The sequence below is a fragment of the Mercurialis annua genome, linkage group LG8 (genome assembly GCF_937616625.2).
Source record: "Mercurialis annua linkage group LG8, ddMerAnnu1.2, whole genome shotgun sequence".
NCBI classification, from domain to species: domain Eukaryota; kingdom Viridiplantae; phylum Streptophyta; class Magnoliopsida; order Malpighiales; family Euphorbiaceae; genus Mercurialis; species Mercurialis annua.
In genome coordinates this window covers 6,903,119-6,921,952 of record NC_065577.1, presented here as the reverse complement: position 1 = coordinate 6,921,952, position 18,834 = coordinate 6,903,119, and the positions used below count along the sequence as shown (strand labels likewise).

The 18,834-nt window shown below is 31.7% G+C and overlaps 2 protein-coding genes and 1 non-coding gene across 3 annotated transcripts; all 3 read left to right on the top strand.

Annotated features, from left to right (window-relative positions):
- The first annotated feature begins 1,953 nt into the window (after positions 1–1,953).
- LOC126660374 (multiple organellar RNA editing factor 1, mitochondrial) lies at positions 1,954–4,974 on the top strand. Its single transcript, XM_050353844.2, has 5 exons — positions 1,954–2,443; positions 2,934–3,031; positions 3,136–3,201; positions 3,543–4,297; positions 4,656–4,974. Exons 1-5 carry the CDS (start codon positions 2,058–2,060, stop codon positions 4,665–4,667), a joined length of 1,317 nt encoding a protein of 438 aa, XP_050209801.1. The 5' UTR covers positions 1,954–2,057; the 3' UTR covers positions 4,668–4,974.
- A 3,847-nt stretch (positions 4,975–8,821) lies between these two features.
- Positions 8,822–16,348, top strand: LOC126659642 (phospholipase D delta-like). Its single transcript, XM_050352960.2, has 11 exons — positions 8,822–9,054; positions 9,894–11,039; positions 11,488–11,604; positions 11,959–12,153; positions 12,804–13,076; positions 13,164–13,232; positions 13,371–13,518; positions 13,673–13,821; positions 14,332–14,505; positions 14,978–15,175; positions 15,738–16,348. Exons 2-11 carry the CDS (start codon positions 10,089–10,091, stop codon positions 16,029–16,031), a joined length of 2,568 nt encoding a protein of 855 aa, XP_050208917.1. The 5' UTR covers positions 8,822–9,054; positions 9,894–10,088; the 3' UTR covers positions 16,032–16,348.
- A 1,349-nt stretch (positions 16,349–17,697) lies between these two features.
- On the top strand, positions 17,698–17,771 carry TRNAR-UCG (transfer RNA arginine (anticodon UCG)). The gene has a single exon. It is a non-coding gene; the product is annotated as a tRNA-Arg (tRNA).
- The last annotated feature ends 1,063 nt before the right edge of the window (positions 17,772–18,834 follow it).

The window sequence follows — 18,834 nt, the reverse complement described above, 5'->3', positions numbered from 1 at the left end:
AACTTTGTGCATTGGAGTAAAATTTGAAATGCTATTCTATCTATAGCATTTTACCATTTTTTCATGCTAAATTTAGCATAAAAAGTAGCATCCCATTGGAGATGCTCTTAGTTACTAATTTTGTGATTTAAATATCAATTTGCCATGTCAACATTTAAGCAATAGACAATTACCAGATAAATTGATTTTGTAGCCAAATCATTTATTTGAAATTTTTTATGTACATTCAATTTATCACGTCATACGTGATTTAAGTCATTCATATTATAACACCTCATTAAAATAAGGATATTTTGTAATTTCGTTTGTTATTTGCATCCACTTTTAAATAATTATATTATAAAAATATCCTCATTTTAATAAAGTGTTATGATATGATTGGCTTAGTTCACGGATGACGTGGTGGACTGAAAGAATTTCTCCATTTATGAATTTGGTGATTATGATCAAATAATCTCATTTTTAGCAATTTATCCCTTAAACTTATAAGCTAATTGTTTTTTTTAATTAGAATTTTATCCCCTCAACTTGTAAGTTTAATTGTCAAAATGATTAATTGACTATAAGTTTACACCAGCTCAACAAAAGAATTGAATGAGCTTATTTAAGGTTGAGGCCATGCAAGCCATTAGTTTTCAATAAGAGATTAAATCCCATGAAAACTGTTTTTCTTATTAAGAATAGGAGTTAGACTCAAATTAGGACTTCAGATTATGATGACTATAAATAGCTCAACATTTATTTATATTAAATTATCATTCAATCAATCGACAACAAAAATCAAGTCATATGCTTTTCATTTCGCAATCTCCGGATTATTTTTAATTTAGAAGTTGTTTTGATATTAATGTCACCTGACTTTCTTAACCTTCAGATTAATCCTCGTAAATTATAGGTTAACTTTATTAACCAAAAACACTGTGTTAATTTGAACAGTGCTCTGGTTAAAAAATCAAAACTAAAACGTACCCACTTATAAATTGAAAGATTTGAGTTTAGGGAATATTTATGGCGAACATCTTTTCACGATTTCATTGGGGACATCATTATGGTTAGCACAAAAACTAACCGTTCTAAAGACGAGTATAGGCAAATTCGGTCCCAATGCCGAATTCAATTGGAAAGGAAGGGCGAATTTACAAACGAATTAGACTCGGATATCACAATGATCATGGCCAAGGACAAACAAATACAGCCGCAAAAGGGGACCAAGGTGCCCTCTGCTGATGGAGTTACTAGTTCTCTCGCCAAGAATACCGACTTGGATATTGAAAAACGTTTGGAGGATTATTGGCGCCAAATCCCACCGACTCGTCCATCTATATCACAAGCCGATTTTCAGCAATGAGAGATAAAATTGCTCAAAAAATCGACAGATGTTTAATGAAGCGATACATCAGATGTTAGAGGTGATCAAGAATGCCATGTCTGATCAAAGCAACGGTCCAAATATAGATTATAAATAATTTGGACAGTTTCAACAAGGCGATAGAAAATTTAGACAAACTCTTTTCCGGACAAATTTATGGCCAAATAGAGTTACAAACCAAAACTTTTACTTTTTTTATCATAAAAATTAATTCAAATATTAAAAAATATAATATATTTTTTTATATATTTATTAGCATATTTTTTGTTGTATGAAAAATTATTAACTTATATATCAACTACAATAAAATAAAAATCAAAAAATATAAATTTACATATATTTATATTTTTACTTTTACTTTTTATCTGATTGTTCGTTTTTTACGGTTTTTAAAATATTCAAATCGAACCAATAACCGAATACCAAATATTTACCTAACTATAAATCAAACCAAACCATATTTATCAAATAATCGAACCGTAGTTGTCATTTCATTTGATTCAGTTTTACGGTTTGGTTTGGTATGGTTTGGTTCGTTTTTTACGCAGCCCTACCCCTATGCAACACAGTCATCCGCACACACTGCAAATAAGTCCATTAGTCATAAACCCCTAAAAACCCTGAACCCTTTGGTTCACTGCCCTCTTTCTTTCTCACTTAACCACCGTCATCTCCGCCGCTAGCCACCATGGCTTTACAATTAACCCGCCTCCGTCGAGCGTTAACGTCCCTCCCAACACTCCACCGCTCTTTATCCTCTCCAATAATAACCCCAACTTCACCTCCGCTTCCTCTCTCCCAAAACCCTATCGAATCGTACTTAAATTCGCCGTTAATATTCTCTCACTTCCAAACGCGGCTGTTTAGGGTTTCAGGGCCGTCGCTATCTTCTTCGAAAAAGGAGTATAGGGTTTATAAAGAGGGAGATGAGATTACAGAGGATATGGTTTTATTTGAAGGCTGTGATTTTAATCACTGGTTGATTACTGTTGATTTTCCTAAAGACCCGGCGCCTACGCCCCAAGAAATGGTTGCTACTTATGAGAGAATATGCGCCGAGGGGCTTCGTATTAGGTTGATTATTTTGAATTTGTGTTCATTTATTTCTTTGAATTTTTTCATTTAAAAAGTAAAAAAAATGCAAGAATTTGATGTAGTACAGTTCTAATTACATGACATGTTATAAATTCTCGTCGAGTTATATTATTTTGGCAGGAATTTTATTTGTTATTCTGTATTTGTTTGGAATGTTGAAGTGTAAGAATTCATTTCAGTTTAAATTTCCATTTGCTAGTTAATTTTTCCGGGTTTGAAACGTCATGGTAAGGATTTAACTATTTCCACTGATGACAGCGTGTGAAAAAGGTGACATGATTTGGCCAGAATTCGATTTAAAACTAATGCTTGTTCATGTTTATTATTCCAAACATGATCAGTGATTGCCGAACTGTTAATTGTTATTTATGACTTTGTTGGAATTTTCTTAGGTGATTACTTTAGGTGATGTTAGAATATTAACGTATTTTAATTAAAAGGTTAATTCTGGATCTGTTGATCGTTTCAGTATTGAGGAGGCGAAAACCAAAATATATGCTTGTAGCACCACTACTTATCAAGGGTTTCAGGCTGTGATGACCGAAGAGGAGTCTGAGAAGTTTAAAGGTCTCTGCCCTTTTTTAGCATCTTTGTATTTTAATAATCTATTCTTTTTAGTTACAACTTTTGTTAAGGTCTGGATACTGAATAATTATTTATTCTGTTAACAGATATAAATGGGGTTGTTTTTGTGTTACCGGATTCTTATATTGATCCACAAAACAAGCAATATGGAGGTAAGATTTTCCATTTATGAGATTGTTTCTCTTGTTTCAGTATGTTTTGATGGAAGGAAGTTAGGAACATGGAGGTTAGAGTAATATGTTCATACTATTTGCGAGTTTACACTTAAGTATGGACGGTACACTTTGTTTGTAGGATAGGCTTCAGCTTCTATTCTTTCCACTTGATCAGAGGATTCTTTCTTACAATATGTTATAAAGCCCGTATTCTATTTTTCTAAGACACAAATGGGTCTTCTGGTTTTACTTTTAGCCACTGAACAAGGAGGCAATGTAATACTTTATTTAGTTGATTTTGTTTATTGTTGGACTTAAAAATGTTTCTCGCATCCCAGGAGACCTATATGAGAATGGTGTAATAACACATCGACCACCTCCAATTCAATACAAGAGGGGAGGAGGAAGATTCAGAGACGGGGGGAACAGAAACCCTGAGCCGCGAAGATATCCAATGCCAAATCAAAGTGGGAGTTCCCAGAACAATCAACAAGGTCCTCCGCCTCAAAATAACGGACCTCCACGATATCCACCACAACAAAATTATGGACCTCCAGCGCAGCAGAACTATGGACCTCCACAAAATTATCCACAACAGCAAAACTATGGACCTCCACAAAATCATCAACCCCAGCAAAACTATGGACCGCCACAAAATCAGCCACCACAAAACTATGGACCGCCACAAAATCAGCCACCGCATCAAAACTATGGACCGCCAAAAAATCAGCCACCGCATCAAAACTATGGACCACCACAAAATCAACCACCGCATCAGAGTTATGGTCCTCCAGGCCAATGGGAAAGAACGCCAATGAACAGTGGGAATCATGAGGCAAATAGAGGTCCATATCAGACCAATCAGTATACTGAAAACCCTAGGGGCTTTGCACAAGGAGGTCAGAGGGATTTTATGAGAGAGAACCAGAATTTTTCACTGTCGCAGACTGGAGCTAATGGACAAGGCACAACTAATGCTGGTTATGGACAGGTCCATTCAGGTGAAGGTCAGAGATTCTCACAGATGGAGCAGAGGAACACTCAAGGTGAGCAAGCCAATTATGCACCGGCAGGACAAAGTGAAGCAAACCGGGTAAGACAATTTCCTTAAAAATGAATTATTGAACATCCTAATGGAGGATCTTGCAATGCTACATAGTCTGACGTAGTTATGTAGATTATATAGAGAGGCTGTGAAATATATGTCGATGACAAACAGGGTAATTCTTGCAGTATAGGACTTAATGAAATGCCAGTTTTAAATTTTTACTTGTAGGCGAGTCAATTTTGAGAACTGAGAAGTAATGACATCATTTCGGAATTATAGAATATAGATAATGAGAAATAGGTCTGGCATAAAATCCTTTCGAGTTAACAACCCGAATGGTGAATGATAGGCTGCATTCAACAAACTTATCCAACTCTTTGTTCTTTTAATTTGATTTTTGCAGGGAAGGTTTTAGGAGACTCCATTTGGACCTGGCAATTGGGAGAAAGACTTGTAAATCACTTTCTACCATACACTTGATCAGCTCTTTACCTTTAAGTTATTAGGAGGGTAAGAATCAACTTTCCCATTTCGCAAGAACTTGTATTCAGGTTGTGTTAACTGAATATTATTGAGCATGATTTGCGCGTAACAGACGAATGGTTGCTGGTTTTCCCTGTTCTTTATTCTCATTTCATTCTCCCTTGAAGGATTTGTTTCAAACATGCACTATTTTCTTTAACTCATACATGATCTTTATGTGAAATGTTTGCTTCATGGTCTTTACGGGTAATTGGTTATGGGATTTATTGTATTTTGCACCAACTCCGGATTGGTGATCGCATTTGTTTCAATTTGGTTAACGAGCTACAATTTTAGTGACAGAGGTTTTTAAGCGAGTTCCAGGCAAATTATGCGTATATATGGCAATCGGTATCAGATTATTTATGTCAAATTATACTTTTATGTTGTATGTACACACACTAATTATTTAAAAATCAATTTGATTATAGTTTTATCTTAAAAAAGAAACGAATTAAAGTAGAGTAACTAAAATGACAAAATAAATTAAGCAGAGTGACCTTCATAATTACCCTGGTTCCCTCTTGGAATGCTTGTCATGGCATCTATATGATCGGTGCTTGGCTGGTGTTTTTGTTAATGGATCTATCTTATAATGCGCCTCAGGAACTAATCTTTACTCACTCTCAGAGTAATCATAATTGTCTGTAAAAAGATATAAATTATTCTTAATTTACTAGAAAAACTAATGAAACTTGAAATGTTTCCATTCAGTAAAAAGATATAAATATTAATAAATTTTAACTGGTTTTAGGTTTTATTTTTTGTTCATTCAAAATCGGATCATAGTACAAAAATGTGGAGTTTTTTTTATTTTAAACTTGAACCAAAATATACTAACTCTAATTTTTAAAAATTTGAAACAAGTTTTGAATTTTTTTAATCCGATATAAAAAAAGAAATATATATAATTATAAATTTATTATTGTTTAATAAATAATTAAGTAATTGTAAAATTTATTTGAATTTCTGAATAACTTTATGATTTTTAAAAGAAAATAAGTTTAGAAATTAAATTAATCTTTTAACTATCATATCTTTAAACAAAGCCAGTTAACGTATTATTGAACGAAAACCATTGACTCTTTAAAATTTATGAGAATAATAATGCTTCAGACCTATAACTAAGGTGATAAATTGTAATTATCCCTAATGAAAATGAAATTATATAATCCTAGGAATCCACCAAGTTGACATTAGGTTAAAGATTTGAATTTCTTATTGTGGGATATTGTTTTCCATAAATTCTTGCTTTGTGTAATATTATCCTTGAATCTGTAAAATTGGTTTGAATTAGTCAATTTTCTTCTCTAATAGAAATACAATTGGAGTTAGTCTAAATGACTAATTCATACTGGTTTTAAAATTTTATGAGTTGGTTTCTACCAAATTAGAGTTCAGGTAATTAGGGATTTATTTTAAGACTACTTGAAAAAAAAATTATGACAATACTTGAGCTAAAAAATGAACCGATTTATTTTTAATTTAATTTTGATTTTTTTTCTGTATAAGTTCTTAGCCAATTTATTTTCGGTTTGCATTCAGTAAACCAAAATCAAATCAAATTTTTGGGATTTACTTTTTGATATTAGCATCTAGATAATATACCGAACAACACTAAAAAAATACTTAAAATCTACCTAATAATTCAATCAAAAAAAAAATCTACCTGATAAACATTTAAAAAAACACACTCATACATAACAGTCAAAAAAATTGAAAGTCCACGGTCAACACTGAGCATACAATATGTTGATTGTCTGTTGATCGTTTGTCGATCGCTATTGGCTTGATACTTTTCCAGCCAAATTTTTGGGACTAGTCACTGGACTTTGGCGATATAATTTTGATGCTTTTCTAAATGTATTATTTTGTAAACAAAAATTAAAAGTAAGTAAAAAGTGTTTAAGTACGAAGTATAATTTTGAAAATGTTTATAGATTTTTATTACAAATATGTTCTAAAAAAATGGTGAATGAACTTTTCTCTATTAATTATTACTTTAGAACTCTACTTAGCTGATAATTACTTGTACAATTGTGTCTAATTATAATGATTATGTTAATTTTTATGATAAATTTTAGTTGTCTCACCCTAATAGTATGTTTTATAAAAAAATTCATTCTATTTTAATGTTTTTTTAATATCATATAAAGATTAAATATTGGTCTCTCTCAAAAATTGATAGGATTTGTTTTTTCTTTTTAATAATTGGACAGGAAGATGTTTGTGCGAGGAAACAACCTCACGACTTATCAGTTTACTGCACGAGTTTTATATTATTTAAATTAGAAAAAATTAGGATAAATACTTCATTAAATACCCTATTTTTAAAAATAATTTGATTTCCTATCTCAATAAAGAAAAGATAAAAAAATACCTCATCCTTTTATTGTTTTATTTTTTTACTCTAACACATGTTTATATTATAATTACATACCTGATTTTTATTATTATTTTATTTTAGCCATATTTTTTTCTCTCAAGTGACAACTAATGACAACTGTCAATATTTTTTTATCTCGCTTTCTTTTCTCCCTCCTCTTTCTTTTTCTTCTCTATTTGGCTTTTCTTCGCCATTTTTTTTCTTCTTTTTTCTTCTCTTCTTCTTCGTCGTTTCTTCATCGGCCCGTCGTCGCTCCGCCATTATTCAACTGTCGCTCCGCCGTTCTTTTCATATTTGATTTTAGTTTTTTTAAATTTGTACTGGTTAATACGATTTATGTTAACTTTCATATCTAAATAAATTACTCTTTGAATTTTTTAATTTTAGATCTAAAAACTTGCGAAAAACAATTTTATGATGAAAAAATCGATTTTCTGCACAAAAAACGGCATCTGGTTATCATATGAGTATCACTGTATTATCATAACATTATCATAACTGCAGAAAAAATGATTTTTTTTTTAAAAAGACAGCGTTTATTATCATGTGAGTATCATTATATTATCATGTTATTATTATAATACTGCAGAAAAAAATAATTTTATGGAGAAAATAATATTTGATTATCAAATTGTTATCATAATATTATCATGTCGTTATTATAACATTATCATATGATACCAAGATGATAATATTTATGGTACCTATACGATAATGTTGTATAAAACAATGTCTGATTATCATGTCAGTATCACTACGTTATCATGTTATTATCATAACACTGCAGTATGATAACTAGATGATAATAAAATATGATAAGGTTATGGTAATTGTACGATAACCAATGAAAAAAATGAATTATAGAAACACTTATGATAACCAGATGATAACAGAGTAAAATTATAAATATTTTAATATTCAGACTAAAAATATAAATTTAAAAAAAAATATGAGGTATTTTCTATAATTTTTCCGTATTGTTAGGGATGGCAATGGAAAGGGGATTCCCCGTTCTCCGTGGGGACCCGCCCCTAATGGACGGAGAATTCCCACCAATTACCCCGATGGGTACGGGGATGGGGAAAAATCATTCCTCAACCACGAGGATGGGAAGGGGACGGGAAGTATAGTCCCCACCCCATGGGGATCCCCATCCCCGTTCACATGGGGACCCGATTTATATTTATGCATATTTATATTATATTATAAGTTTTAGTATGTTATTTATAATTTTAAATAATTTAGCTTAATTTCTTTTATTAGTTTCTATTTAGTTATAAATATATAATATTATAAAAGATAATAGTATTTTTTATATTTTTTTTTTAAATATCTTATGAAAATAATAAAATTATTTATAAATTATATTTAATTGTACGGGAAACGGGAATCTCCATGGGGATGGGGACAAGATGATTTTATCCCAATTAATTAAATGAGGACAGGGATGGGGATTCCCCATAGACGCGGGGATGGGGATGGGGATGACTTCTCCGTCCCCACTCCGCCCCATCGCCATCCCTACGTATAGCGGTATAAAGTGCAAATTTTTTTATTTTTGGAGTAAATACTTAAAATTCCCTTTAAGTTATCACTCGTTAAAAAAAAATAGGATAAGAAAACCGTAGTTTGTTTAGTTTTGTTTGTTTTAATTGGTTTTATTTAGCTTAATTTTCGCGCCATTTTCGGTTCATACTCTCTCTCTCTGTCTGCAATGGAGGTTGTTGTGAATGGCGATGCTGCTTCTGTATCCTCCAATTTTATCTCTATCTCAACAAAAACAACAAAAAAAGAAGGAAATTGTATTATCTTCTTAATCTCCTGCATAAACTTGATTACTATTTTTGTCCATCCTCTGATCCTACCGTCTCTTCTTCCTTTCTCCTTTCCTCAGGTAATCACTCCAAAAACTAATTGCTAATCTTTTCATTTAATTTAATGTTATTTAATTGTTGTTCATGAAAATTTTGATTTTGATTTTGTTTATGTCTTTATTGTTGTAATGATTATGTATGAATACTATGGTTTTTGAAACACAACAAAATAAACTATAGACATATTTTTAAGATGCTATGGATAAGCGCCGGACAACAAACTGTTAGGTCGTAGCTCCCCTCCCAATTATATATATAAAAAAAAGTATTAGTTTTCGAGGCATGATAGGTTGCTTTGCCCCTATGACACGTTATTAATCAATTCTAATTTATGGAAACTGAGGAAAAAAGATTGCATGAGTTCAAATTATTACTTTGTATAGTTTCTGAAATGAACAGATAAGTTTAGGCTAATATAACAAGTCAAGGTTCTGTTTTGGATTAAGTTAATTTTTTTTTTGATGAATAAGTTAAAATTACTTTAAGAGAAGCTTGGTGTTTGTTATATATGCAGGCTTAAGTCCTGATTAGTAATCATCTCCAGTGTGGTATTTCTGTGTAGCCAGAACATTTAGAATTTACATATTCAATAGGCATTTTTCCTAGCTCCTTTTTTTCTTGATTCAGTTTTACTGCTAAATATCAATGCATTATAATGATTCCTATATATCAAATAATCAAAATAGGGATGTTGATGTCCTCTTTCATTGTGTTTTGATTGGAAGAAATATTGTACTTTTGAACTCTGTCACTCTCTAACACTTCTGTGTGGGTTGGTATGGGTTAATTTAGTGCCGGTTTTTTTTCTCAGCCTGATCCTTATTGTTTCTTGAAATTCTCTTCTCTATAACATTGACAGGAAGAGACGATTATTGGATCAGCTTATGGAGATGTAGATACACAATGCAAGTTCTATTGTGTTGCTGAATGAATGTTTAGATGTTCGTCTTCTAAGTCTGATGTTTAGTTTAAATTGATGAACTATGGCGCTTCTTTAGACATAACTTGGATGAGACGAGACTTAATTTGATATATATTGAGTTAAAAAGCCAGAATGGACAGTACTAATGACCGTCCTCGAAATTCTCAATCTAACGGGTCCGTGGCTTCTGTTAAAACTGTTATTTTGCATGGTGATTTAGATGTGTGGATCATAGAAGCTAAATCTCTTCCAAATATGGATTTACCAGCAGAGCATATGAGAAAATGTTTTACTGTGTTTGAGTGCAAAAATCCTTGTGCAAAGAGACACATCAAGCATTCAGGCAGAAACAAAAGGATTACAAGTGACCCCTATGTATCTATTTGTCTTGCAGGGGCAACGGTAGCTCAAACTAGAGTAATTGCCAACTGTGAGAACCCGTTATGGGACGAGCATTTCTGTGTGCCAGTGGCTCACCCTGTTGTTAAAGTGGAGTTCCTTGTTAAGGATAACGACATACTTGGTGCTGAACTAATAGGAGTAGTAGAAATACCTGCAGAAGAAATCATATCAGGAAATATAGTTAATGATTGGTTCCCTATTATTGGTCCATTTGGAAATTGCTTAAAACCGCATCCTGAGCTACATATTTCTGTTCAATATAAATCAGTCGGTGAAAATGCTTTATATAAAGATGGTGTTGGTGCTGGACCAGATTATGTAGGAGTTCCTAATACATATTTTCCTCTTCGTAAAGGCGGGAAGTTGACTTTTTATCAGGATGCTCATGTACCTGATGGTATGCTTCCTGAAATTTTACTTGATGGTGGAAACGTTTTTCAGCATAGTAGATGTTGGGAAGATATGTGTCATGCTATCTTGGAAGCTCATCACCTCATATATATTATTGGATGGTCAGTATTTCATCCTGTCAAACTTGTGAGAGAGCCAACAAAGCCGTTACCTTCTGGAGGCAACCTTACATTAGGAGAGTTGCTGAAGTACAAGTCACAGGAAGGGGTCCGAGTGGTTCTGCTGCTATGGGATGACAAAACTTCACATGACAAATTTTACTTAAAAACGGTAATACTCATGAAAGATTTATGCGTCTTTCAGTTAACTCCAGTTTTAAATATTTCAGTTGTCGTAGTTGACCTGCCAAATGCTTCTGTTGATGTCAACTTAAATGTTTCTGCAAGTGGACTATGTCCTTACGATCAGCAAAAGCAATAATCTTATATTATTTATGTTCGGTCCTGGCTCCTTTACCATATTTTGTTTAGTTTTAAGAATTAGTATATCATTAAAGTGATTATATTGTCATAGCCATTTTTCTGGGTGAAATTGATTGTAGACATTTGAAAGAAAGAAGTTTCTGATCAAAGTCGCTAAACTCTTTTTGTTGCTTCTTAGTAATATTTAGTTGGTGACAGTAGGGATGACAATCTTTTATATTCATGATGCAATATTGGCATTGATCCAGTTTAATAAGGATTTAATTTCACTTTGTTCTATGTGATCTTGAGTGCAGGACGGGGTAATGCAGACCCATGATGAAAAAACCAAAAATTATTTCAAGCACTCGAGTGTTCAGTGTGTGCTTGCACCTCGTTATGCTAGCAATAAGCTTAGCATTTTCAAGCAACAGGTGTGGAACTTTTATAATTGGTTTACAAACTCTCATGCAGTTCCATGATGCTATGCTATGTTGCACGGAAATCAAAATGGAAAATGCTAAAGCGGCAAACAACGAAATGATATCTTTTACAAGAATATGTTATAGATCTAAATTTTCGGAGTTTCAAAAGCATTTTTGGAAATGGAAACATAATGCATAAACCTAAGAGTTAACAAGTTTCCGTGCAACATAGTTGCTATGTGAAGATTCTAAAAGTACTCTTATAATGATAATATACTGTGATTTCTTATCTCCTAAGTTTCAACAAAGTTGTTTGGTTTATCTTTTTAAAGTTCTAATTATTTATGGATCCTTCTAGTCCAGGTTGTAGGAACCCTTTTTACACATCATCAGAAGTGTGTGCTTATTGACACCCAAGCTTCTGGAAATAATCGTAAAATTACTGCTTTTATCGGCGGCCTTGATCTATGTGACGGAAGATATGACACTCCTGAGCACAGGATTTTCGATGATCTCGACACAGTCTTTAAAAATGATTTTCATAATCCTACATTTTCAGTAAGTGCTTGCTTTGTATTTTGTTAAGTCCCCATTTAATTGCTTTCAATAGTGCACCATCAAGTGTTTATGACTGTTTGTGAAATGCAATAATTATGGAAACATGCCAAAATGACACTTCATATTGTTATCTGTCTATTACCATTATTGACATGAAATGAATTATCTGCCACCATTATGCAGAAACATTATCCTAACTTTATTCTACTGGCACCTCTAACTGTCCATTTAAAACATCTACGATCCAGAATGTCTATTGTAGCACGGAAACAGAAACACCAAAACGAGAAATTCCAAAATGGAAAACATTGAAACAATATTTTTAACAAGAATCTGTTATAATATATAGTTCCGGAGTTTCATAATCAATTGCAAAAATTAAAATGAAACTCTGGTACGTGAGATTCAAGAAGTTTCCGTGCTATATCTGTATAACAATGCAGTACAGTAAGTTGTTTTAATAAATTGCATAATGACATTTGAGGTGAGGTTAACAGTACGACATGATGAATACTTCCAATTCTTTGTTCATTTACCTTTATTGTTGGATAAAAGAAGAAAATTTGTACGATAACAGCTGCTAGATAATCCAGAGTAGCTCGATCTTTGATATCATAATGATGGTTCTCATCTTTTGTTTAAATGTTCAGTCTAATGTCAAAAGCCCAAGACAACCATGGCATGATCTGCACTGTAAAATTGAGGGTCCAGCAGCATATGATGTAATGACAAATTTTGAACAAAGATGGGCAAAAGCAACAAAATGGCGCGACTTCAGGCTCAAAAAGGTTACTCACTGGCATGATGATGCATTAATTAAGCTAGATCGTATTTCATGGATACTCACTCCCAAGCCTGGTATTAATGGTGACCAAAATGTGCGTGTCACCGATGAAGAAGATCCTGAGAATTGGCATGTGCAGGTAAGCAAGAAATTTTTTTCTCGAAAATCATTCTTTTAATTTGAGCGTGAACAATTTATGATGTGAACTATTATTATCTTTTCATAGGTGTTCCGGTCAATTGACTCAGGATCTGTGAAGGGATTTCCAAAGGCTACTGAGGAAGCTGTGGCTCAGGTTAGAACTAGGACTAGTCATTTCTGCTGATTTCAGAAGAGTTCAGCATTTTTCTTGATTATAGCTGTTTGTGGATCTACATATATATAAAAGCATTCCAAGTAGCTTCTTACGCAAAAAATTGCTCTTTTCTTGCAGAATCTTGTGTGTGGGAAGAATCTGAATGTAGATAAGAGCATTCATACCGCATATATAAAAGCAATAAGATCAGCGCAACATTTTATATACATAGAGAATCAGTATTTTCTCGGATCTTCCTACTATTGGCCTTCATACAAAAATGCAGGTCTATAAACTATACAATTATTATTCTGTTATTAACTGTCTCAATATCATATAGTTAAGTCTAATCAAAGACGTAAAAGTTTAGCCAGTTTCTGATTTTTAGTGAATTATACTAGTATAATGGAAATTATGTTTACAGTTTTATGTTTAAATAGGTGCGGACAACTTAATCCCAATGGAAATAGCTTTAAAAGTTGCCAGTAAAATCAGTGCAAATGAGCATTTCTCGGTTTACATAGTTATACCGATGTGGCCAGAGGGTGTTCCGAGCAGTGCTGCTGTCCAGGAAATTTTGTTTTGGCAGGTCAGACTTTTTTTTCATTTCTTTTGTTTGCGTTAACTGCACATTTCAGGTTAGAAATTTGAGTGCTATCAAATTTTATTTTTTACCCTATATTTAAATTTGATACCAAGACAAGACTTCAATCATATCTGTCAAATAACCATTCCACGCTATTGGGTGAGGCTCTAACTATAGTTATCTGTTAACAATATCAAAGTGGTGACAGAACATTATTTTTTACTCGAAGCAGTGATACCTTGCCATATTGCCATATGGTTTGACGACCGAGTAGAGTATATTCTTAGAATATAACGCTACATTGGTCGCTATATCAGTCATCAGCTTACCACCTTACATGGCAGCATATTCTTAGAATATGGTACCGATTGTTGTAGCAACTTATTTAAATATGAAAAAATTGAAGTATTTTGATTTGAAATTAAAGTTTCAGTACTATTGAAATACAAATTAAAGTCTTAGTACTATTAATAAGCATGTAGATATTGATATTTGTATATCTAATGATTGCAGGGACAAACAATGGCCATGATGTACAAAATTATTGTTAAGGCTCTCAAACAAGCAGGACTTTCCGATCAGTATCATCCACAAGACTATTTAAACTTCTATTGTCTCGGAAAACGTGAAACGTCATGTCCATGCAATTCATCCCAGAATAATCTGCAAACTGAAAATCGTTCACTGGTACGCTTCATTTTGTCTATACCGTTAACTAATGCATAAGCTTAGTTATAATCTGCAAGAAGAAGTTAGCTACAAATTACAATAAAATGCAAATACATATATATGCACTAAAAACAGAATTTTCGAAATGAAAATAATTGCGAAATGGAAAACAATGAAATAGTTTTGTTTTTTATAAGAATAACTTATAAATATAGTGTTTGATAGTTTCAGAAATATTTTAGAAATGACAACAAAATATAGAAAAATAAGATTCGAGAAGTTTTTGTGCAACGTTCTATATTGCTTGGAATGGTCGATAGTTTTAAGTGGAAAGTTTGCACGACTATGAACCGAATATGTTTATTTTTTTCTTGTCATGCAGTGTTGAGGCATAATGCTATATGCTGGATAATGCATTTAAATCAGTCTTGTGTTACTAATATAGAGAGGTGAAATGACATATAGGAGTACCTCTTTATTTTCTTAACAGGCAGCTGTGCAAAAATATCGGAGGTTTATGATTTATGTGCATTCAAAGGGAATGATAGTTGATGATGAATATGTAATCTTAGGATCGGCAAACATTAACCAGAGATCGTTGGATGGTTCAAGGGACACAGAAATCGCAATGGGTGCTTACCAACCGACTTATACATGGAGAGGAAAACGCTCTCATCCCCGCGGCCAGGTACGGAACCTCTTCTCTTCTGTCAAAGTTGTTATACATAAGCGTATTGCAATTGATTTTCGGTTCTGTTCGGAATTGAATTTTGTAAAAACTGATCGATATTTTAAGAAATAGAAATCAAATCGAACTTTGATGTGGTTTTACCGAAATACAACAACAATTCTTCTTTTAAAAGATTTCAAGAAAAAGTAAAAGAATATAAAAAAAGTAAGAAATATTAAAATTACAAATCATTGAACTAATGATTGTATGCTAGGCAGAATGGACACTTCATTTGATCAACGTGTCCCGTTTCAAAAACGTTTCAAACACGAAACTTAATTTAAGAAACCTTAAATTAACACCGTTCACTGTGTCTATGTCTGTGTCCATGCTACCTAGATTGTATGTCATAAGTTTTAACCATATCAGTATGTAAGAATCTGACATTATTTTATCTAACTGTACCAAAATATTTTAAAAAACTATAATAACTGAACAGAACCAATCATTTGTTGTCAGTTGGGTTTGATACCCACTCTAGTTATACATATAGTAGCAATTAGTAATTGAATCAATGCAGGTATATGGTTATCGTATGTCTCTCTGGGCCGAGCACCTTGGCGTTCTGGAGGGAGAATTTCGGGAACCGGAGTCGTATTCGTGCATGAAAGTTGTGAATAAGATTGCAAAACAAAACTGGAAAGCATATGCAGCTGAGGACAACAAGGAAATGAGAGGTCACTTGATGCAGTATCCAGTTCATGTGAGCAAAGATGGGAAAGTAAGTGCAATGGCAGGGCATGAATCATTTCCTGATGTTGGTGGAAAAGTTCTTGGTTCACCCACCAACCTTCCTGATGCTCTTACCACATAGCTTTTTATATATATTTTCATACAAAAATGTCCATTTTATCCCTCCGACTTGGCACGAAATATCAAAAAAAATCAAGTTTGCGTTTTATACCTGCTGTTTACACCTTAATTTGAGGTTGGTCTTGATGGTCAAAGGTGTAAACCGTTCTAACTTCTAACATCGACAAGCTGTGAGTTCTTTTGTCACAAAATGCGGATTTGGATAATTTTAGTCTTTTGTGCTAAGTTGGAGGGGTGAAATGACCTTTTGTTGATTTTCATATAACGTTTGAAATGTATACATGTAAATGTGTTTAAGGAAAATCACTATAACCCTAATTTTAGGCTAAAATTCACTGTTTATTCCTAAATTTTAAAAACTACTTCCCCTCCTAATAGTTAGGTATTAGATAACTGGAGTTTTTCCTTTAAGAAGGATTTCAGTTAAATGAATCTATAAAATTAGGAGGAAAAACAATGAATATCTAAAATTAAAGAAAAAGAATAGTATTTTCAATCTGATCTCAGGGAATTATAGTAATTTTTCATGAGTTTATAAACTAAAACAAATTGTGTTATAAGCATCTTGATGTAAAGAGCTGATAATTTTAAGCACAGATTTTTCTAACATGTAAATAACATTGTTTAATCAAATGTATTGAATTGATGATTTTTTTTTTGTCAAAGATGGTAATCGACTCTTATAACTTTCAATTTTAAGTTGTTAGTTACGGAGGTGTGATTCGAACTCACATCCTCTTAATACATTTGAAGATGTCTTAGCCATTCAAGTTAGGCTCATATTTGCATTGTATTGGTGATGAAAAGTTATGAATGAGCTTAAAGGGCTGGCTATGTATGGAGAAACTTTTGAAATGAAAAATAAATTTCTGAATTAAAACCCAAAATTAACCAGCCATATAAATATGTTATTCTTTAAATATTTTTGGAGGAATAAAGATAGTCATTAGTGTAGAATGATTAGGATTTGATTTAATTTTTTTTTTTGAGGACAAATTTGATTTGATTTATAAGATTTTACAAAGAATCGGAATGATTTTAGTTATTTATATTTAATTAGAAAGCACTAATCCTATCTCATTTAAAAAGTCACATTTTAGTTTACTTATATTTTAAGAAAATAAAAATTCATATACATTCATCAAAAAAATATATACATTACATCTCACAAAAAGAGGTAAAGTTTGGTTTGCACAAAAATTAAAAAACAGTAATCTAATTAGGTATTTTCTTAGTAACTTTCTATTAAACACTTTTGATTAATTGTTTAAATATTTTAAATATATTTTTTGAAAATATCAATTACTTTTGAGAATTAAAAAAATAAAAACTAAATTTGTTATTAATTTTTATATTGAATAAAATGATTTTTAATGATGATTAAAAAATACAAAATAAGTGGTTGAAATTAACTGTAAAAATTAAAATAATAAATTTGACTATATTATTGTCATGAACTAATGAGAGATAGAATGTCTGGCCCCATAAATGAATCTAAAATAGGGGATTGTGCAATCAAATTTGAGAAGAGATCAATGAGCTGCCAATGCCATTATTTACCTAAATTCAATGTGCCTAGCAAAATAAGACACACTACTAGCACTTTGTTGCCGATACTCCAAATTGTATACTATATACATAATTAGTTAACATTAGAAAGCACGAAGGACCGCATAGCGCAGTGGATTAGCGCGTCTGACTTCGGATCAGAAGGTCGTGGGTTCGACTCCCACTGTGGTCGTTGTTTTGTATTTTTCATTTTTTATATAAGTTCTAATTCATTTTAGAAGTAAGCGGTTTTTACATTTCAAATATTATCGAACAAAGGATCAATGCGGCTCTCGAAATGATGTTTCGGAATCAATTAAATTTAAAATTTATATTCTCCTGGTCAAATAAATATTTCTATTATATTGTTGGTAATGTTGTTTATATTATCATTTTTATATGTATTCTATGAATAATATTTCATAGTTTATTTTATATTTTATATAATCATAAGTTAAGTAAATAAACGTTAAAATATGAGGATGAATTTATATTAAAAATACGCAATAAAATTAAAATGAATATTAGAATTTGAGATATTCAAATATGCAATAAATAAAACAACTTCTTAAATAGAAAAGTTTTGGCCTAATATCTTAAAAAAATCGTCCTTATAATCCCTTTTCAATCCTATCCTGACGTTGAAAACTTGTCAATTTTATCATATTTCACATTTTATCAATTCAATTGTAACATGAAATATTAAATTGACGTCTTTTTCATTTGAAAAAAATTCAAAAACGTTCTCCATGTATAGCATATATTAATTATACATGTTTAAAATTTATTCATATTTAATTAAATTAATTCAGAATTAAATTAGTTTTAATATGATTATGATTTTAGTTAATTTTTAAAAATAAAGAACTTATCTGTACTTTTTTGAATAGAAATGAATGTAATTTTATCTTTAAACATGGTTAATTGAATGGTTTCATCATTTTAAGTAAAAAAATTAATAAAAATTAAAAATTGGGGTACAATTGAAACTATAAAATGCAAAATTGACGAGTTTTCAACGTTAAAATAGGATCGAAAACGGGCTATAAAATCGGAATTTTGAAGGCATTAGGCCAAATTGTTTTTAGCAAAAAGGTACTATTACTTATGATGATATATAAAAAAGTTAATCATTATTATCTTCCATGAGTTTAAATCTAAAGTACTGTTTTCTCCTTCAATTTTTTTTTAAAAATATTTTTTTATTTTTATGTTTCAGTTGATTGAAATTCCCCTTTAATGGGGGTGTTAGCTAA

Coding starts and splice junctions, on each gene's coding strand:
- LOC126660374 (XM_050353844.2), top strand. CDS start 2,058: ATGGCTTTACAATTAACCCGCCTCCGTCGAGCGTTAACGTCCCTCCCA. Junction 2,444..2,933: donor GCCGAGGGGCTTCGTATTAG/GTTGATTATTTT, acceptor TGATCGTTTCAG/TATTGAGGAGGCGAAAACCA. Junction 3,202..3,542: donor ACAAAACAAGCAATATGGAG/GTAAGATTTTCC, acceptor CTCGCATCCCAG/GAGACCTATATGAGAATGGT.
- LOC126659642 (XM_050352960.2), top strand. CDS start 10,089: ATGGACAGTACTAATGACCGTCCTCGAAATTCTCAATCTAACGGGTCC. Junction 11,605..11,958: donor TTAGCATTTTCAAGCAACAG/GTGTGGAACTTT, acceptor CTTCTAGTCCAG/GTTGTAGGAACCCTTTTTAC. Junction 13,233..13,370: donor CTGAGGAAGCTGTGGCTCAG/GTTAGAACTAGG, acceptor CTTTTCTTGCAG/AATCTTGTGTGTGGGAAGAA.